This window comes from Cladophialophora psammophila (genome assembly GCF_000585535.1).
Source record: "Cladophialophora psammophila CBS 110553 chromosome Unknown aczJe-supercont1.27, whole genome shotgun sequence".
Taxonomy (NCBI): domain Eukaryota; kingdom Fungi; phylum Ascomycota; class Eurotiomycetes; order Chaetothyriales; family Herpotrichiellaceae; genus Cladophialophora; species Cladophialophora psammophila.
The window spans coordinates 24,809-41,217 of NW_006912948.1; the positions used below are offsets into that span (position 1 = coordinate 24,809).

At 50.8% G+C, this 16,409-nt stretch overlaps 6 protein-coding genes across 6 annotated transcripts; 5 read left to right on the plus strand and 1 right to left on the minus strand.

Annotated features, from left to right (window-relative positions):
• Positions 1-607: 607 nt before the first annotated feature.
• A1O5_11575 (uncharacterized protein) lies at positions 608-2,525 on the plus strand (the record flags this gene model as incomplete). Its single annotated transcript, XM_007752147.1, has 7 exons — positions 608-771; positions 825-1,109; positions 1,172-1,331; positions 1,390-1,853; positions 1,921-1,955; positions 2,010-2,190; positions 2,267-2,525. 7 exons carry the CDS (start codon positions 608-610, stop codon positions 2,523-2,525), a joined length of 1,548 nt encoding a protein of 515 aa, XP_007750337.1.
• Positions 2,526-3,640: 1,115 nt separating this feature from the next.
• On the plus strand, positions 3,641-4,650 carry A1O5_11576 (uncharacterized protein; the record flags this gene model as incomplete). Its single annotated transcript, XM_007752148.1, has 2 exons — positions 3,641-4,297; positions 4,366-4,650. The coding sequence occupies 2 exons, from the start codon at positions 3,641-3,643 to the stop codon at positions 4,648-4,650; spliced, it is 942 nt and encodes a 313-aa protein (XP_007750338.1).
• A 330-nt stretch (positions 4,651-4,980) lies between these two features.
• Positions 4,981-6,805, plus strand: A1O5_11577 (uncharacterized protein; the record flags this gene model as incomplete). Its single annotated transcript, XM_007752149.1, has 2 exons — positions 4,981-5,086; positions 5,142-6,805. 2 exons carry the CDS (start codon positions 4,981-4,983, stop codon positions 6,803-6,805), a joined length of 1,770 nt encoding a protein of 589 aa, XP_007750339.1.
• A 1,060-nt stretch (positions 6,806-7,865) lies between these two features.
• A1O5_11578 (uncharacterized protein) lies at positions 7,866-9,930 on the plus strand (the record flags this gene model as incomplete). The annotated part of the gene is made up of 5 exons (XM_007752150.1): positions 7,866-7,974; positions 8,029-8,109; positions 8,177-8,322; positions 8,385-8,998; positions 9,063-9,930. The coding sequence occupies 5 exons, from the start codon at positions 7,866-7,868 to the stop codon at positions 9,928-9,930; spliced, it is 1,818 nt and encodes a 605-aa protein (XP_007750340.1).
• A 277-nt stretch (positions 9,931-10,207) lies between these two features.
• Positions 10,208-12,013, minus strand: A1O5_11579 (uncharacterized protein; the record flags this gene model as incomplete). Its single annotated transcript, XM_007752151.1, has 1 exon — positions 10,208-12,013. The coding sequence occupies one exon, from the start codon at positions 12,011-12,013 to the stop codon at positions 10,208-10,210; it is 1,806 nt and encodes a 601-aa protein (XP_007750341.1).
• Positions 12,014-14,014: 2,001 nt separating this feature from the next.
• Positions 14,015-15,073, plus strand: A1O5_11580 (uncharacterized protein; the record flags this gene model as incomplete). The annotated part of the gene is made up of 4 exons (XM_007752152.1): positions 14,015-14,169; positions 14,243-14,553; positions 14,649-14,768; positions 14,913-15,073. 4 exons carry the CDS (start codon positions 14,015-14,017, stop codon positions 15,071-15,073), a joined length of 747 nt encoding a protein of 248 aa, XP_007750342.1.
• Positions 15,074-16,409: the final 1,336 nt, after the last annotated feature.

Consider the following 16,409-nt stretch of genomic DNA (forward strand, 5'->3'; position numbering starts at 1 on the left):
TCAACTAGGAGGAACTAGATACTGCGGTCTGCCACCGGATCAAATGTCGGGCTGATTATGATTGGTAGCTGCTGAACTGACTAAGTAACCCTGCTCGTCGGTACTTTTAGCTTGACCAACTTCGAATGGAGCATATTCCGGGGTTCAGACGCGGAGACAGATTCAAGACACCAATCTTTACAAATTACCCCATATGTTGCATTCCGCCCTATGTAGTTTGGCTTTTGACAAGTGTTGAGGTGCACTATTTTGAGCAATCTGGCCGAGACATGTCCCATCCCCGTGGTGTACCCATACTCGATAACTCTGTACACGCACTTCGCACGCTCAGCGTCACACCATAACCTCTCCATGAATGCCTCACAACCCTGGGTTGATCGTGCTGGAATGGGTCATGCGATGCTGATCGCTCGAGAAAGCCGACCCTTGCTAGGCCAATAGTAGTAGCAGGATGACGAACAAGAAGCATCCAAATACCAGTCGCGGTGTTGATAAGAGTCGCCATCACCCCTTTCATCCTGTGTCTCGACATCTCTGAGAAATATTCCTTGCGAGAGACATTACATCTTAGTGTTAGACTCATTTACTATCGCAGAAGCTTGTAGACATGGGTCCTTTTACTCTCCTGATTGCCCTTGCGCTGGTCTTCTCCTACCCGCTATATAGACTGTTACAGGTTGGCCGTCGACACCCTCGCATGCCCCCAGGGCCACCCACCATTCCAATCCTCGGCAACGCCCACCAGATACCGATCACGGGGCTGGGTAGAAAGTACGATGGCTAAACGCATGCATCTGAGTGTGACGACAGCTGACGGGATGTAGGTTCAAGACATGGGCTGATATATACGGACCAATTTTTTCTTTGAAAATTGGTCCTACCAACGTGGTCGTCCTATGTGATCGGCGAGCTATCAACAACCTCTTAGACAAGAAAGGCAGTATCTACTCGGACCGGCCATTCAATTACGTCTCCAACTTCGTGACTCATGGCGACCATTTGACCCTCGAATCTCAAGGCGCTTCGTGGAGAGAGAAGCGATCCGTCGTGACCCGAAACCTGAACCCTAAGTCGTTAGATGAGAAACACTGGAAGATACAGGAAGCAGAGTATGTCATTCCTTTTCTTCACCAGCTGTTTTTGGATATGCGGCTAAGTTGATAATGTCCAGAGCGGTTATATTCATGAATAACATTCTTAAGGACCCAGCAAGAATATTCGACTATGCCCGGTTGTATACTGTCTCAGTGGCGGGGTCTCTTATATGGGGCCACAGGGCTACAAGTCTGGAGTCGTTTTGGTACAAAGACTTTTACGAGCTAATGGACCTGGTAACATCTTCTTTCGGCGTCTATCTTCTTACTCAACCGGGTCTAACCTCGACTCTAGTGGCTTAAAGTCCAGGAACCAGGAGCCAATCCCCCAATTGACGAGTTCCCGATTTTGAAATACCTTCCGGGAGGTTGGAAGAGCAGGGCCGATAAGTGCCGCAAAATGATGGACGAAATGTGGGATAAGGCTCGAGCTATCGTCGATGAGCGAAGAGCACGCGGAGACAAAAGAGACTGCTTTATTGACGCCAAAATTGACGAATATAACGATAAAGGCTGGCCTTTATCAACACACGCCTTCAATAATCTATTCGGAGAGCTCCTCGAGGCAGGCGCAGATACAACCGCAAATCATATTCTGACATTGATTCTAGCCATGGCCAAATATCCTCGGATCCAACAAAAGGCAAGAACCGAGATCGACGCTATTTGCGGAACGGAGCGAGCTCCCTTGTTCTCGGATTTTGATAAGCTGCCGTATATCAATTGTATCGTCAAAGAAGGGATGAGATGGCGACCTACGTAAGGCATATATTGTCTATCAGCTTCGACTGTTATGATTTAGACTAATAAGTGCTAATCGATACAGGGCTCCTGCCGGCTTACCTCATTTGGTCGTTCAAGGTCTGTTAATCCTGCCTATAGTGCCACCCTATGAGAGCTACTGACAAACTTCAGATGATGAATACGAAGGAATGTTGATACCTAAGGGCTCGATGGTGTTTATCGGGATATGGGCCCTGCACCACAGTGAATCGGATTTCCCGAAACACGACCATTTCAATCCAGACCGCTACATGGACCATCCCAAGATGGCTAACGAGTACGCAGTCAGTCCTGACTATAACAACCGAGATAAGTACTGTCCCTTGTAGCTGCCTATAGTATTACTGACTTAAACTTCCACATCATTATGGCTACGGCGCTGGTCGAAGAATGTGCCCCGGCCTACACTTAGCCGAACGTAATATGTGGCGGATCGCATCTAAGCTACTGTGGGCATTCGATATTTCTGAGCCTAAGGATCCCGTTACCGGCAAGGTCATTCACCTCGATGAAAATGCATACACGTCGGCTATCCTAATGTGCCCATTACCGTTTAAGGTTGATATCGTGCCGAGAAGCCCAGAACATCTTGCATGTATTGAGCGGGAACTATCGAGTGCAATGGGTTTTATGTCCAAGTGGAACTAGCTATCAATCAATTCAATGAGAAAGTGGATTCCTTTGGAGTGGCATTGGCAGAGATAGTAACGGTCTTAGCAACCTTCAATAATGAGAGAAATTCTTCCAGAGCAAGGTGTAGTATTTAACCCTTGATTATGAGAAGATATACCTCACTATATGTACAAAGCCCTATAACGAAGTCTGGGAGCCGGAGTGGGTTGGGGAAGGCATAGATGGCTGCCGAACGGTTGCACTCTGGAAGCTCTGCAATGGGTACGACATAATTGCGTTCAAGACGACAAAAAAGAAGAAGGCCACCCGGGCATAGTCCTGGCGTGGGAATGCTCCCAATGTTTCAGCTCGACTTTGTGCGACAAGATCTTTACTAATGTTGGCATAGTTTCTGAAGAGGCTTACCGAGGGCCGTGATCGTTCCTTGAGCGCCCGCCAGAACCAATGGAGATCTGTGCGGCTGCTAAGATCCTATCAATGCCAAACTTGGAGTCGCGGGGGGAGTCATGAGTGCTTTGATAATGCTTCTGCAGCCCCCAGGGAGATTTGGTTAGGAGTCTTCAGCGAGCGCTCTGATGATTGGCTCAACATCCACAGAGGGGCTGAAAAATTCAGCCAGTAGTCACTCTAATTTGAGCCGGACTTGGGATGAATTAGCCCGGTATTTAGTCCGCGAAGCCCGGAATGTTGGCAGCCTTCCCCAGGGACAGCAAAGATTATCCGAGCCCCATGATATCAATTTCTCGGAAATACACTAAAGGAGGGCGGGCGGAGACCCCGTGACCTCGTCGTCAATCAGATCTCAATGCTGTAATATTCAAAATTATGGAACCCGCCAAGTCGAGTCGTCGGTATGAAATCCATAAGTAAATTATGAGAATGCTCGTCTCCTGCGAGGCGTAGGACCAATTCCCGCCCATCAAATTCGTAGCAACAGACCTCATATCCAAGATATAGCAGATCCCTGCTCTCGTGGATTCAACTGCACGGAGCTGGCAGAATTCAGGCGCTTTTTCCTAAACGCACAGCCGGGTCTTTGATTTTTGTTGACTCTATTCGCTTGGATGCTACTTTGAGACCTAATATCGAGCTCGATTCAGGGTGACAAGATCATCAGAGCTAAGACCATTATGTCGGTTAGAGGAAGAGTTGCCATCGTCACCGGCGCTGGCGGGGGTTTGGGTCGGCTTTATGCTTTGGAATTAGCAAGCAGAGGGGCCAAGGTCGTCGTCAACGACTACGGCGGAACCCTAGACGGACAACCGGGCACTAGTGCTCGCGCACAAACTGTCGTTGAGGAAATTAAGGCGGCTGGTGGCATCGCAATTTCAGATGCCCGCGACGTTTCTTCTCCGGCTGATGCCCAGGCTATTGTCGCCGATACTGTGAAGGAGTTTGGCACCGTTGACATCCTCGTGAACAACGCCGGGATTGCCGGCAAGATGTCACCACATGACGATGTGGATGCCAGTTCTTTTATGAGAGTGCTTGAAATTGCAGCCCTTGGAACAACACTGATGACTAGCGCATGCTACTCGTGGATGGCGAAACAGAAGTACGGCCGAATCATCAATACATCTTCGAACGCTATCTACGGGTTTGGCGCTGGAGGAGACTGTGCCTACAGTGCCTCGAAGGCTGCTGTGTTTGCCATTACACGAGAGCTTGGTCGGTGGGCACCACGAGATGGCATTAAAATTAATTGTGTCATGCCATCAGCTGCCTCGAGAATGGGAGATCTGTCTGAGGGCACGAAGAAAGTTACACGGACTTACTTTAAACCAGAGGTAAGTCTAGACGCTATGTGGTTTCCTCAATATCGAAAGCTAGCAGATGCTTACCAACGTCGCCATAGGGGGTTGTACCTTTTGTCATTAGTTTGGCCTCCGAAGAGTGCCCTTCGTCGGGTGAGGTGTTCACAGCGAGTGCAAACAGGGCAGCCCGGGAGACGTTCGCAACGTTCCCCGGTGCAAAGTCCGATACGGCTGAGGGATTTCTCGGGAACTGGGACAAAGTGATGGGCCGAGGCGAGGAGCCGTATCTGGCTGATAATACCTTAGCTCATGTGAAGTATGTCATCCGGCAGGCTCATGGCGTGGAGATGGAGGACATTGCAGAGTTTAGCATTGTGACTAGATAGGCAGGGCCCAGGCTTTCCGGGTTCGGACACTGGACATTTTGTTCGTCCGCCGTCCATTAGAAGTGGAGATAGTCCTTTGGCATTTTGTGCCGACTTCTGCACTAGAACGAGCATAAGTCAGACAATGGAAGTCTCCAGGGGGGTTTTCCCCGAAGTGACGGCCTTGGCCTTTGCTTCGTTCTCGCTCCCGTTCACCATTGACCCCAGACCAAACAATGTTCAAATAATTTCAGTCAGAGCTATGTAATATGTATGGCCATTAGTGGCTGCTATAATAGCTTCGCAAAGGACCTAACCTGGGTTGCGCGGTACAAGGGCTTTGAAGTGATCATGGCTGTCTTCTCTGGCCCTTCCCGCCTCTTAAGACTGACACGCTTCGCCGACGGTACGAGAACCCTGACACGTCGTAGTTTTAGCATTGGGCACCCCCGACGAGGTACGTTCAAAAACCAGTCTGCGTTGTCCCTGGTTCCGCTAACCTCCTAGCCCAGCTCCTCATAATGAGGCCACCTACGATGTTGTGGTCGTCGGCTCCGGCTGCTCAGGGCTGACCACCGCTTTCGTTGCGGCCAAGCATGGCCTTAAGGTCATGGTTTTGGAGAAGACACAGTATTTTGGCGGCACAACCGCTTACTCCGGCGGAGGGGCATGGATACCGGCCAACAAGCACCAAGCAGCAATCGGTGTACAAGATTCAGCGACCCAAGCTGATATTTATCTTCAGGAGGTGCTGGGTGATCTTTACGACGAGAAAAAGATCCCGGCATTCCTCGAATCAGCTCCTGAGATGGTGAAATGGATGGAGGACAATTCCGCCGTGCGCTTTAAACCTGTCCCTTTGCCAGACTACCATGTCTCGCAAAAGGGTGCCTCGGCGGGACGAACGATTTTGACTGCAAAGTTTGATGGACGCCAACTGGGTCCTTTGATCAAGCAGGTTCGCTATCCAATACAGGGCTACTCTGCGTTTGGCTCGATGCAAGCGGACCCAGAGGAGTTGCCGGTTGTGACGCATCCATTTGGAAGTATCACGAATCTGGCCCTGGTGACGAAGAAACTGCTTCGCTATGCAATGGACCTAGCTCGTTATGGCAAGGGAACTGACATGGCAAATGGCAATGCCCTTGTGGGACGGCTGTTGTTCTCTGTGCAACAACAAGGGGTGCAATTGTGGAACAATGCTTCGGCCACAAACCCAGTGATAGAAAATGGTCGTGTCGCGGGTCTGCACGTTCTCCATCAGGGCAAAGATACCACGGTTTATGCTCGCAGAGGAGTGGTCCTTGCCAGTGGCGGTTTCGGCAGGTCGGAGGAGGCTAAACAGTATATACCGCACGAATGGTGCGCATGCCCGCGAGGCAATACGGGAGACGGCAAGCGGATCGGAGTGGCAAGTGGTGGTGCTCTACCGCCCAAAAATCCGACGAATGCCATCTTCGCTCCTATCTCCCTTCTGCCTGTTTCCGATGGTCCTGTGCGTCGCTTCCCACACTTCGCGATCGACCGGTCCAAACCAGGGTCTATCATTGTTGGACCTGATGGTCGACGATTCGCAAACGAGTCAGAGCCGTACCAGGAGTTTGTCACGGCCATGCACCAGAAGGGCATTCAGAAGGGGTACTACATCGGCGACCACTCGCATCTCCGCAAATATGGTATGGGAATGGCATTGCCTTGGCCGTATCCAATTTGGAAGCTGCTGCGACAAGGGTATCTGATCTCAGCGCCCACGATTTCCGCGCTGGCCGAGAAAATTGGTATTCCTGTCCAAACTTTGGAGCAGACAGTTTCTGAATATAACTCGTTCGCTACCACGGGCATCGACACACAATACCATCGAGGCGAGAACGCGTACGACCGCTTCTACGGAGATCCCCAGGTCCAGCCGAACCCGAATCTGCAACCTTGCACAACCGGTCCGTTTTATGCGCTCCCACTCTACCCCGGCAATGTCAGCAGTCTATACGGACTGCTTACCAACAACGATGGACAAGTGCTCGACCAGAACGGGCAAACTATCAAGGGGCTTTATGCAGTTGGTTGTGATCAGAACAGTGTCTTTAAAGGGGCTTATCCAGGAGGTGGTTCGAGCATTGGGCCAGGAATGACGTTTGGCTACCGAGCAGGGCGAAGACTGGCCAAAGATGGCTCTTAAACATTCTCAGGGCATCTTCAGAAGGGAGTATTTCAGCTATATAACGTTGTTTACCGTGGTGGATCTAAAATTTCTGCTCCGTTCTGGTGTGCAACTTAAAATGAAGTTAAGCGCTTAGGCACCGAAGCAGTATGCCTGAGAGGCACTCTGCTCGCTCCGTGTTCGGGATAATGATCTCTGCGTGTGAAGGGCAGGGGTTTCTCCAGCTATTACAGGCCCTGAGGGCATTATTTCCGTAGATGTACCAATACATGCCGTCCCTCGGCGGCACGCAGAACATTCCGCGAGCGGCCATTTATTGAATTATCCTGTTTGTGGCCCGATAAGAAGATAGCAGAACTGATTTGTCCAGTGGGACTTCCTGATGCTTCAGTTTGGCAGTTCTAAGTCGATGCCAGGAGGTACATCGCGGAAAACTTACATTATTGGCACGAAGCAGTATGGCCATTTTGCAGGGGTTTCGGACCAACCGAGCACCTGGATTCCTCCGTAGCTTTCTGAGCAGCTGCCTCTTGCTCCCCTGACTTTCACGGAGATACCCCCAGTCCACAAAACACCATGCAGTTGCTAATCCACGAATCAGAAGGCATTTCCGACTTTACTCCTCGGACTATCTTTGATTAACTCGAGTGTCCTGACATGTGGTACGACACGAGCTAATGATCTCGAAACAGAATCAATCTTCCCTGCTCGAGTAACACCACATCGCCTTACTTATGGGGAGAAGACTCTCAGCAATTGAAGGTGAATAAAATTTGGAAGCCCCCATCCGAAAATTGAAGTAAGGTCGAGGTAGATCGTAAAGGTATCCAGCATGGCGAGGCTGTCTTGCTCCCGTTTGGGTCGAGTCCCTCGTATCAGACCTGCGGGCTCATCACTTCTTTCGACACGTCTGGAGCTGCCTTACAATATAGCGCTATCTCACTTGATTCACACCTCACGCGGAAATATCGTACCGGCCTCGATCAAGCGCAATGCGATCGCCAAAACTTCCAAAGTTTGGATGAAGGCGAGCAATTCCACTGGCGTTAGCAAGCTGGAAAATGATACTACACGCCGGATGTACTCGTCGGTGCAAACTTCTCATGAGTCTCCACTTGAGACCGAGTTCTTGGTTGTCGGTGCAGGCCCAGCGGGTGCAGGTCTGGCATCCTTCCTGACAAGCTATGGTAGAGTGGTCACTTTAACAGTGCCTGACTAGACTAGAGAACTGACAGGCACAGGTCTGAAAGGCGTCATGATCAGCAATGCTCCTGGTACAGCCAACACTCCTCGCGCCCATATTACAAATATGGCAGCATTGGGTACGTCTTGAAGCAGACTCTTTGCAAAGCTCAAACCAGAGAATTGCGGTGACTGAACTAGATTAAGAGTGCCTCAGAGACATTGGACTTGACAAAGAGCTGGAAAATCTCTCCTCGAAAGGGGACTGCATGATCCATACCCGATGGTGCCATAGTATGGCTGGCGAAGAATACGCGCGGATTTACTCGTGGGGCAATGCTCCCGAGAGAAAGGTTGGTCTTGTGTACGTGTCCCGAGGCATTTGTCCGGTCCTCTAACCACTGTAAATCTTTAGGGAGACTACGAAGCCGCTAGTCCATGTTCACCGGTAGATTTGCCTCAGACACTGCTTGAGCCAGTGCTTGTTCGCCACGCCACTCTGGGGGGCTTCAAGACAAGATTCGACACGACACTGCTGTCATTTGAAACTGATCCAGCGACCGGGCTGATCACGGCCAACGTGCGTGATAATCTCTCTTCTTTGCAATACCAGATCCGGACCAAATACCTATTAGGGGCCGATGGTGCACGCAGCCAGGTCGTGAAACAACTCGATCTACCACTCTCGGTAAAGCCAGGTCAAGGCATGGCGATCAACGTGCTGGTCAAGGCCGACCTGTCGCATCTAGTCAAGCACCGACGAGGAAACTTGCATTGGGTTTTGCAGCCTGACAGAAAACATCCCGAATTCGGCATGATGGGGATTGTGCGCATGGTTAAGCCGTGGAATGAGTGGATGTTTATCCTGCTGCCGACTCGAGACTGCGACCCTCACATCTCCCCATCGAAGGATGAATACACCCAGAGAGTGAGAGACTTTATCGGTGACGATACACCCGCCGAGGTGATCGACGTCTCCAAATGGTTCATCAATGAGATTGTTGCTATGAAGTACTCCGAGGGGAATGTGTAAGTCCGAGCTTCTATGAATGGATATCCTCGACGACTGATTTTTGGCTTTTTCACGAACCAGTTTCTGTCTTGGAGACGCCGTGCACCGTCACCCTCCCTTCAATGGTCTAGGGTCCAACACATGTATCCAAGATGCCTTCAATCTGGCCTGGAAACTGGCCTATGTCCACCGCGGCCAAGCGGATCCTTCGCTACTCTCAACCTACAGCATCGAGAGGCAGCCTGTCGGCCACCAGATCATCACCCGGGCGAATGCCGGATTCCGAGACCATTTCAAGATCTGGGAGGCGCTGGGTGCGCTCCCACCGGATGTGGAGAGTCGTAAGGCCATCCTCGATGAACTGAGCGCTCCCACCATGGTCGGGAGTGAGCGCCGGCGTCATCTGCAGGAAGCCATCACGAACTCCTGCCACGAGTTTCACGGTCTCGGCGTGGAAATGAACCAAACATATAGCGGGCCAGGTGTGTACGCTGCCGACGAAGCAGAGCCCTATAAGCACTCCGGACGTGCCGCCGAAGATCCCGTTCTCTACTACGAAAAGAGCACTTATCCCGGATGTCGTCTGCCACACGTCTGGCTCAACAAGGCCGTTCCAACGGAGCCCGTTTCGACCATCGACCTCTCTGGGCACGGTGCATTTACTCTTTTCACGGGTACTGGTGGGGAGCACTGGCATGAGGCGGCCACACGTGTCTCCGCCAAACTCGGCATACCCATCACCGTACATTCTATTGGATTCCGACAGCAATGGGAAGACGTTTACTATGACTGGGAGCGGGTCCGTGGCGTTGACGAATCTGGGGCCGTCTTAGTTCGACCTGATCGCTTCGTTGGTTGGAGAGCCCCGGCAGTACTGGAAAGTCAAGAAGCATGTGAGACAAAACTCTCAGATGTGCTGGGCTCAATTCTTGGGCGCAGCGCTATCTGAGCCTTGGGGTCGACTGTAGGGTATTCTTGTTGATGGGACAGTCTCAGCTGCCGTTACGGTTGGAGCCACGGCTGATATTTCAATCTCATACACGCATGCTTTGATACTCGATATGCTCAGGAGGGTTACGTGCCTATGCCTCGAATCCCAATCTCAACTATACGCCGTGTGGGGAAGAGCGTCAATACGCTGTTTGAACTATGTGAGTCTCTATGCTGAGTCCTCACGCTTGTAGAATTCGCGTAGACTGCAGTTGAGGCCGGCCATTCATCCACTATCATGCCGTGTACCCATGAGAGAGGCCCGCCATAACATCGGATGAATACCACACAAGATTGTCCAAATATAACTCATTTGGCCATGTCTCGGTGCATGATTCTGAAAAAGTAGCTTGGCTCATCGAGGGGTCGAATTTTGGGGCCATCGCTGACAGCAATTCCACATCTTCCGGGAGTAATGCAGGGTAGTTAGCATTCGGATCACTAACTAATGGCTGATACGTGTTGCACAGAGAAACCTTGAGGCCCGGCCAGTCAGGAAGAAGTTGCTCCTCACATGCTGAAGCTATGATCGTCTCCGTGCTCGCGGAAGATTGTGTGTCACCATGGCACTGTTGATTATTAATCTGAGTATTCCTGGCTCTACTCTCTGATAGTTCGAGCTCTCTATGCCGGCACTCGAGTCTTGCTTCCAGAGAATCAAGATTTTGCAGCAAGGCGCGTGGTGTCTCCCAGAACTGATTGAATTGGAGATAGGATCGGCGCAGTAGGTCGTATTGGCGTTGAGTGAGGGTGGAACCGTGGTCGCGCAGGGCGAACCTCTTGAATACCTGTAAAGCGGCCGCGATCCATGTAGTGCTAGCGTAGTAGGGATTCACATATCGCACGTGGTCTTCAGGACAATTTGCCAGCAGCCGCAGTACCATGTCGCTTGCTTCCAGATAGTTTCTCAAGCCCTTACCGACTAGAGATCTTTCGTTGGACGCAGTATCTCGTCCAAAATAGTCTTCGTCGCTCTGGGAAGATGATAAAGGGATCAGCCCTTCGATGATGTCGGCAAAAACATAATTCTGATAAATCATAAAGCATGCCGAGGCGCTCATCATATGTATAATATATTTACCCGCGCTTGTTCGGCGCGTCGAAAATGGGTCTTCGCCTTCGGCCAAGGCAAAAGACAGATATTCGCCCCGGTAGGCCAGCGTGGTGGGAAGGTTCTCTCTTACATCTTGATATGCTTTGACAAGACTGGAGAGCCGGTCCGAAAATCCTTGAGCTTTTCGCCTGTAATCCTGACTGTAATACTGAGCGAGCTTTGGGACATCATTCGGAAGATCACTGTTGGAGATGATCCCCTTGATGCTTTCTTGAGACAGTAATCGTCCGTCATGCATTAGGGATGCTAGAAGATAGGCCCATGCAGTAGAATTTTCATTTCCCGAGCGTTTGAGTCTTTTCCATCGTTCTTCGGGACTTCCATGAAGCAGGCAGGAGGCCTGATAAGTGTTTGTGAACCAACATTCGTCCGAGACCGGGAGAAACGTGTCGTTCGCGCTCCAGTCGATGGCAGTAGGTGCACGCTGGATTGTCGAGGCAAAGATATCCATTTCCCATAAAGCCCACCAACAACGGCGTCGCTCTTCGTTGGAGGACCACATCATGAGCTCACTGTCGCGGGTCGGTACTTTCTCGCATGCTTTACAATCGACCAAGTGCAGTCGGAGCTCGTATGCAATGCGTACACCGGTACCGACCAGCCTCCAAGCTGGTCCGTATACTCCGTTCACTAGCTTATAATAGCCCGCTAAAGTGATGGCTTGTAGGAGACAGAGAGGAGGCGCGTTGCTCGAGCAAGCTTCCAAGGACGAATGGATGTACTGTAGTGAGAGGGCGTGGAGTTCTTGGTGAGAAATATTTCTGGAGTCCTCACCCTGAGGGATTTTGTCCTCCGTGGCCAACCTCGAGGAGAGAGAGAAGATTGCTGCGAAAAGGGCAATGAGATGGTTACGATCCTGTATGCCACGTATCTTGTCTGGAAAGGAAGGTTGGTGAAAGATGGACAGGGATTTCAACCCTGCCACCATTTCAAAAAAAAGATCAATCCTACAATAAGCCCGAGCAAGTCAGCTCAACTGGTATGCAACAAAGTACGTTGGGCTGGGGCAACTGCGCGACAGAACTGTCCAAGTCTCGCTGCAATGTAGAGACGAGAGCACGACGCTAGGACACACAAGGAATGGCATGCTCACCTTGACTGAGCTTGCTGAATGGACATGCGGAGCACCTCGCATGCCTTAACCAAGTTCTCCTGGGCTCCTGCAAGAACCAGCAAAAACCCGGGTTGAGAGCGTTCTTTCTGGACGGGTGATGGACCAAGAGAAGGTTCATGGGACGGATACAAGATCCTGGAGAGGCTGATGGCTTTGGCAAAATTCAAGGCTGCTACATGGGAGCTTGTAATGTTGGGAGAAGGGGGATCGACGGAAAATTCTTCTGGTGATGAAAGTGTGTCATCACCTCCGCCCGCGAAGGTTGCATGGCCACGGCAAGGTTGATGCTGGAGCGCACCGTTATAAGAGGTGCTTGAGTGAGACTGAATAACCTCTTGCCCTGTCGGAGGGTACGATGACCGTACGCAACGACGACGACGGGTAGAGCCTAATGATGGTAAGCTGTCCGGTTCTCACACGACATTTCTGCATTCTACCCACCTAACTTGGGCCCTGGTTTTGAGCGGGCCATGGGGTATGTACAGGAGTTGGCGGTCCGTCGGCAAAACGAACATGATGGAATCTGTCGGTCGCTGCAAGAGGCAAACGTTAGCAACCACGCGCAGAGGGGGGCGCGGCGAGCTTGTTGACCATCTGGACTTCCTCCTGTAAATCTGGTCAGTCACTTGTCATTGGCACATGGTAAGCCGGGCGATCTTTGGGACGATTCCGCTATCGGTGCATCTTTCTCTACACAGAGCTTTCCCGGGGGGTTATCGCGCGCAGAAACCCGGGGATACGCCACTTACTTTTTGCACAAGTCGCATGCCAGATTCGACCTCGCTGTAGCGCGGGCTTTGGTGTCCACAGCAGCCATGGGATCAAACCAAAGAGCAAAGCATCAGAGAAAAACATTCAACCTGGGGTCGCAAGACTGTTGTTCGACAGCGAGAAGACTAGGTGGGATTAAAAATTCAAGCCTGACTACCCAGTAGTCTTGGCACAACCTCCCTAAATCCACATCTCCAGTTCTCCTCAAGTCCCCGGCTTTACCCCACCTCCCTGGGATGCGATCCCCCAGGGCGATTTGGGGCCCACATGGCAAATTGATGTCGGTTTCATTGGCTGGAGTTTCATCCCCATCCAAGTGGGGATGGCAGTATTCGGCCCATTTGTGATTGGTCCGGGTGAAGCTCCTAGCGGAGGGAGGGGAATTCATCTACACTATGCCCAAGGGGGGTAGTCTAGAGGCGTTGACAATAACTTAAATCTTTCTCAAGATGGATGCTATCCAATTACGGATAGGTCGGCGGCTTGAAGCCGAGAATGGGCACCCTATCACTGACCTGTCCGTTTCTTTGGGTTGTGTGGGCACCAAAGTCGTGCCGCTCGAGGTTTGGACAGCAAGCTCTGTTACATAAGAATTTACCAGTCTGTCTCTTGCCTCTCTTGGGCGTCCTTGCCTGAAGTACTAGCCTATCTACAAGCATGGAAGACGATCCGATTGGGTCTGTGCTGCAATTGCTGGCTCCGGTAGCATCCCTTATGGCTATGACACCGCAATCATCACTGGCACGTGAGTGCGAATCCAGTTTTGGGCAACAAGAATTCCTCGCAGAACTCAAGCCCATCGCCACCGTGCTGGGCTCAACACACATCACGCGAGTTCCAATAGCTAATCGCGTGCAGGGTGATTAGATCTTGTTACTATGCAGGACTTATTCTAGGGCTTGGACTTGTTAGTTTGCCGACTGATCGTTTCGGATGCAAAGGGACCATACAAACCGGGGGCTGCATTGGCTTGATCGTGGACTTTTTCGAGCCGCCGTTTAGGAGATTGGACTTTTTTTTTTCGCTGGGCGAGTCGTTGCAGGCATGGCACCTGGTATCGTGTTGATTATTGTCAATGTTTATGAGGCTGAGATTGCTTCTCCCCACCTATGTGGTATCACGGTTGTGTTTCCGAATGTGACTCTGAATATTGCCGACGCCTTGTCTTCCTGGGTGGGATACGCCTCTAACTTTTCCAAGTACTAGAATTTCGCATGGTAAGAACCGGGATCTACCTCTTTGCGATGGGAAGCACCGGTAACCTCTAACTAGGTGTTTCCCAATCGTCCCGCAGTGTGTACCAGCCCTGATGCTCATTGCTGGATGCTTCTACATTCTGTTGTCACCGCGATGGCTAACTTCCAAGGACCGCAATGTTGAAGAGCAGGCGATTCTACAGCGCTTGCACGATGACCATGAAGACCCCGTTTTCTGGGGAAAGGAATATCTCCGGATAGCCGCACAACTAGCTGCAGAGCAACAGGAGAGAGTTCAAAGCAGTTTGGATCACACGTCCACCAGCGCCAAAGGACTTCAGCGTGGAGTTACGGCAGTTGCTCCCATAACCTCCGTTCAAAGAAATGGTGCGCAAACCATCTAAGTGTATCGGGGTCGGAGCCCCAGTCATTATGATCAGAACGAAATCGAAATTCGTTTCTTTCTAACCCTGATCAGGCAGTGTTTTATGCCGGTCTAGGCTTCTCGGCTCCTGAAACTGTAATGATGGCAGGCGTATTTGGCATCTGCAATACTGCCGGCGGCACAACCAATCTGCTCCTGTTCGATCGCCTGTGGAGACGTAAACTTTTCCTCACTGGATAGCTAATTCTTTCAGTCTGGCTGGGCGGTTTTTCTGCCTGCTCCGCCAAATAGACGGACACAGGATTGACAAGTGAGTTTTGCGATCTTTTTCATTGCTCAGAAGACGGACTTACTGTTTTAGCATGGGGAAAAGCCGGCATTGCCTTTATCATCCTGTACATTTACAGCTTTGGAGCCACGTTTGCGGCATCTCCATATGCGTATGCTGCCGAAGCCCTTCCTAACAAAGTCCGTGCCCTGGGAATGGCTCTTGCTTTGCTCGTGGCCAAGCTGTTACATTGATCTTCAGTCAGACTGCTTCCATTGCCCTAGAGAAGATCGGTTGGAAGTTCAACCTTTTTCTCGTTGCCTGTAATATGTTCTGTTGTACAGAGATTGGGAGTGGATCTATGTGCTTGATTGTGTTCTGTCTCCCTGGCTATTCAGAGAGACTCTGCCTGTTTATATACACTTTGGCCTGTAACCTGAAGAGCATTCCTGAAACCTCCTATTCCGTCACCATGCTGTAGCTGGTTGGTGGGAACAACGCTGTTGAGGTAAGGACCGCAATTGGTGTGACAGCTAGCATCTCAGGTGGTTTGCCACGGTGGCTATCTTGCAACCCTGTCACCAAATGCGCAGACCTCTTTCTCACGGGCTGATAACGAGCTCTTCTGCCAAGCCACATTACCATTTAGAGATCTGGCGGTCAGGGTGCGCACGAAGATCTTCTAAGGAGTATAAGAGAGAGCTCTCGAGATCGATAAGATTTTTGGTTCGCCCTTTTTGACCGAGGGTCGGAGATCACCCGACTGAGCCGTATGGGCGTCTGTTAGGGGAACCACGACCAACCACAGCTCTCAACGGACGGATAACCATGCCTCATGACGAGACTTGGATGGTTCGTGCTGCCTGATGACACAATATCAAATACAGTCAGCTTCCGTCGTTATTGTGCAAAACTTCCCCAGACATCTCAAGGAATTTATTTTGCATCTCAGGGTCAGACAGTCTGGCAACCGTTTCCCAAGGCACAAGCTTGTCGATTGACCCGAGGCGTTCAAGCTTCAAAGGAATGTTGTGATCAAATCGGAAAAAGAGATTTGCTTGTGAGGAAACGGAACCATTGTGGCGACATTTGGCGGAGTGGTGCTTGCAAAAAAGTTCAGACAGACCAGCTCCGGTTGCAGGTAGAATGGTGCACCAACCTTGAACAGTGGATAGACTCATTCCAAAGGCATGAGTGGCTTCGTCATGTTTTTTACATCACAATTTTCACCAGCACTGCGAAATGGCACAGATATCACTTCTGTTGTCCATTGTCAGCCACGTTCTCGATGCTAGCTATCAATCGATGTTTAGAGATTAACCTCGTAGGTACTTTAGCTTGTAATGGGCTCTCTGTATAGTCTGCTTGATCCCCAGATACGTACATTCATGAGACCTGTGGAACGCTCCTGGGACTAGCACAAATCCACTTTCGACTTGGCATATGAGCTCCACATAGTGGTTGAGAAACTTGATTGATCTAGTACACAAGTCACTGGGGAGCAGCCTGAATGACACACAGGATTCTAGTGCATTTACTATGAGTTGAAACAATCCTGCAATATCGCACGCCCATTGATCATTCAACCAC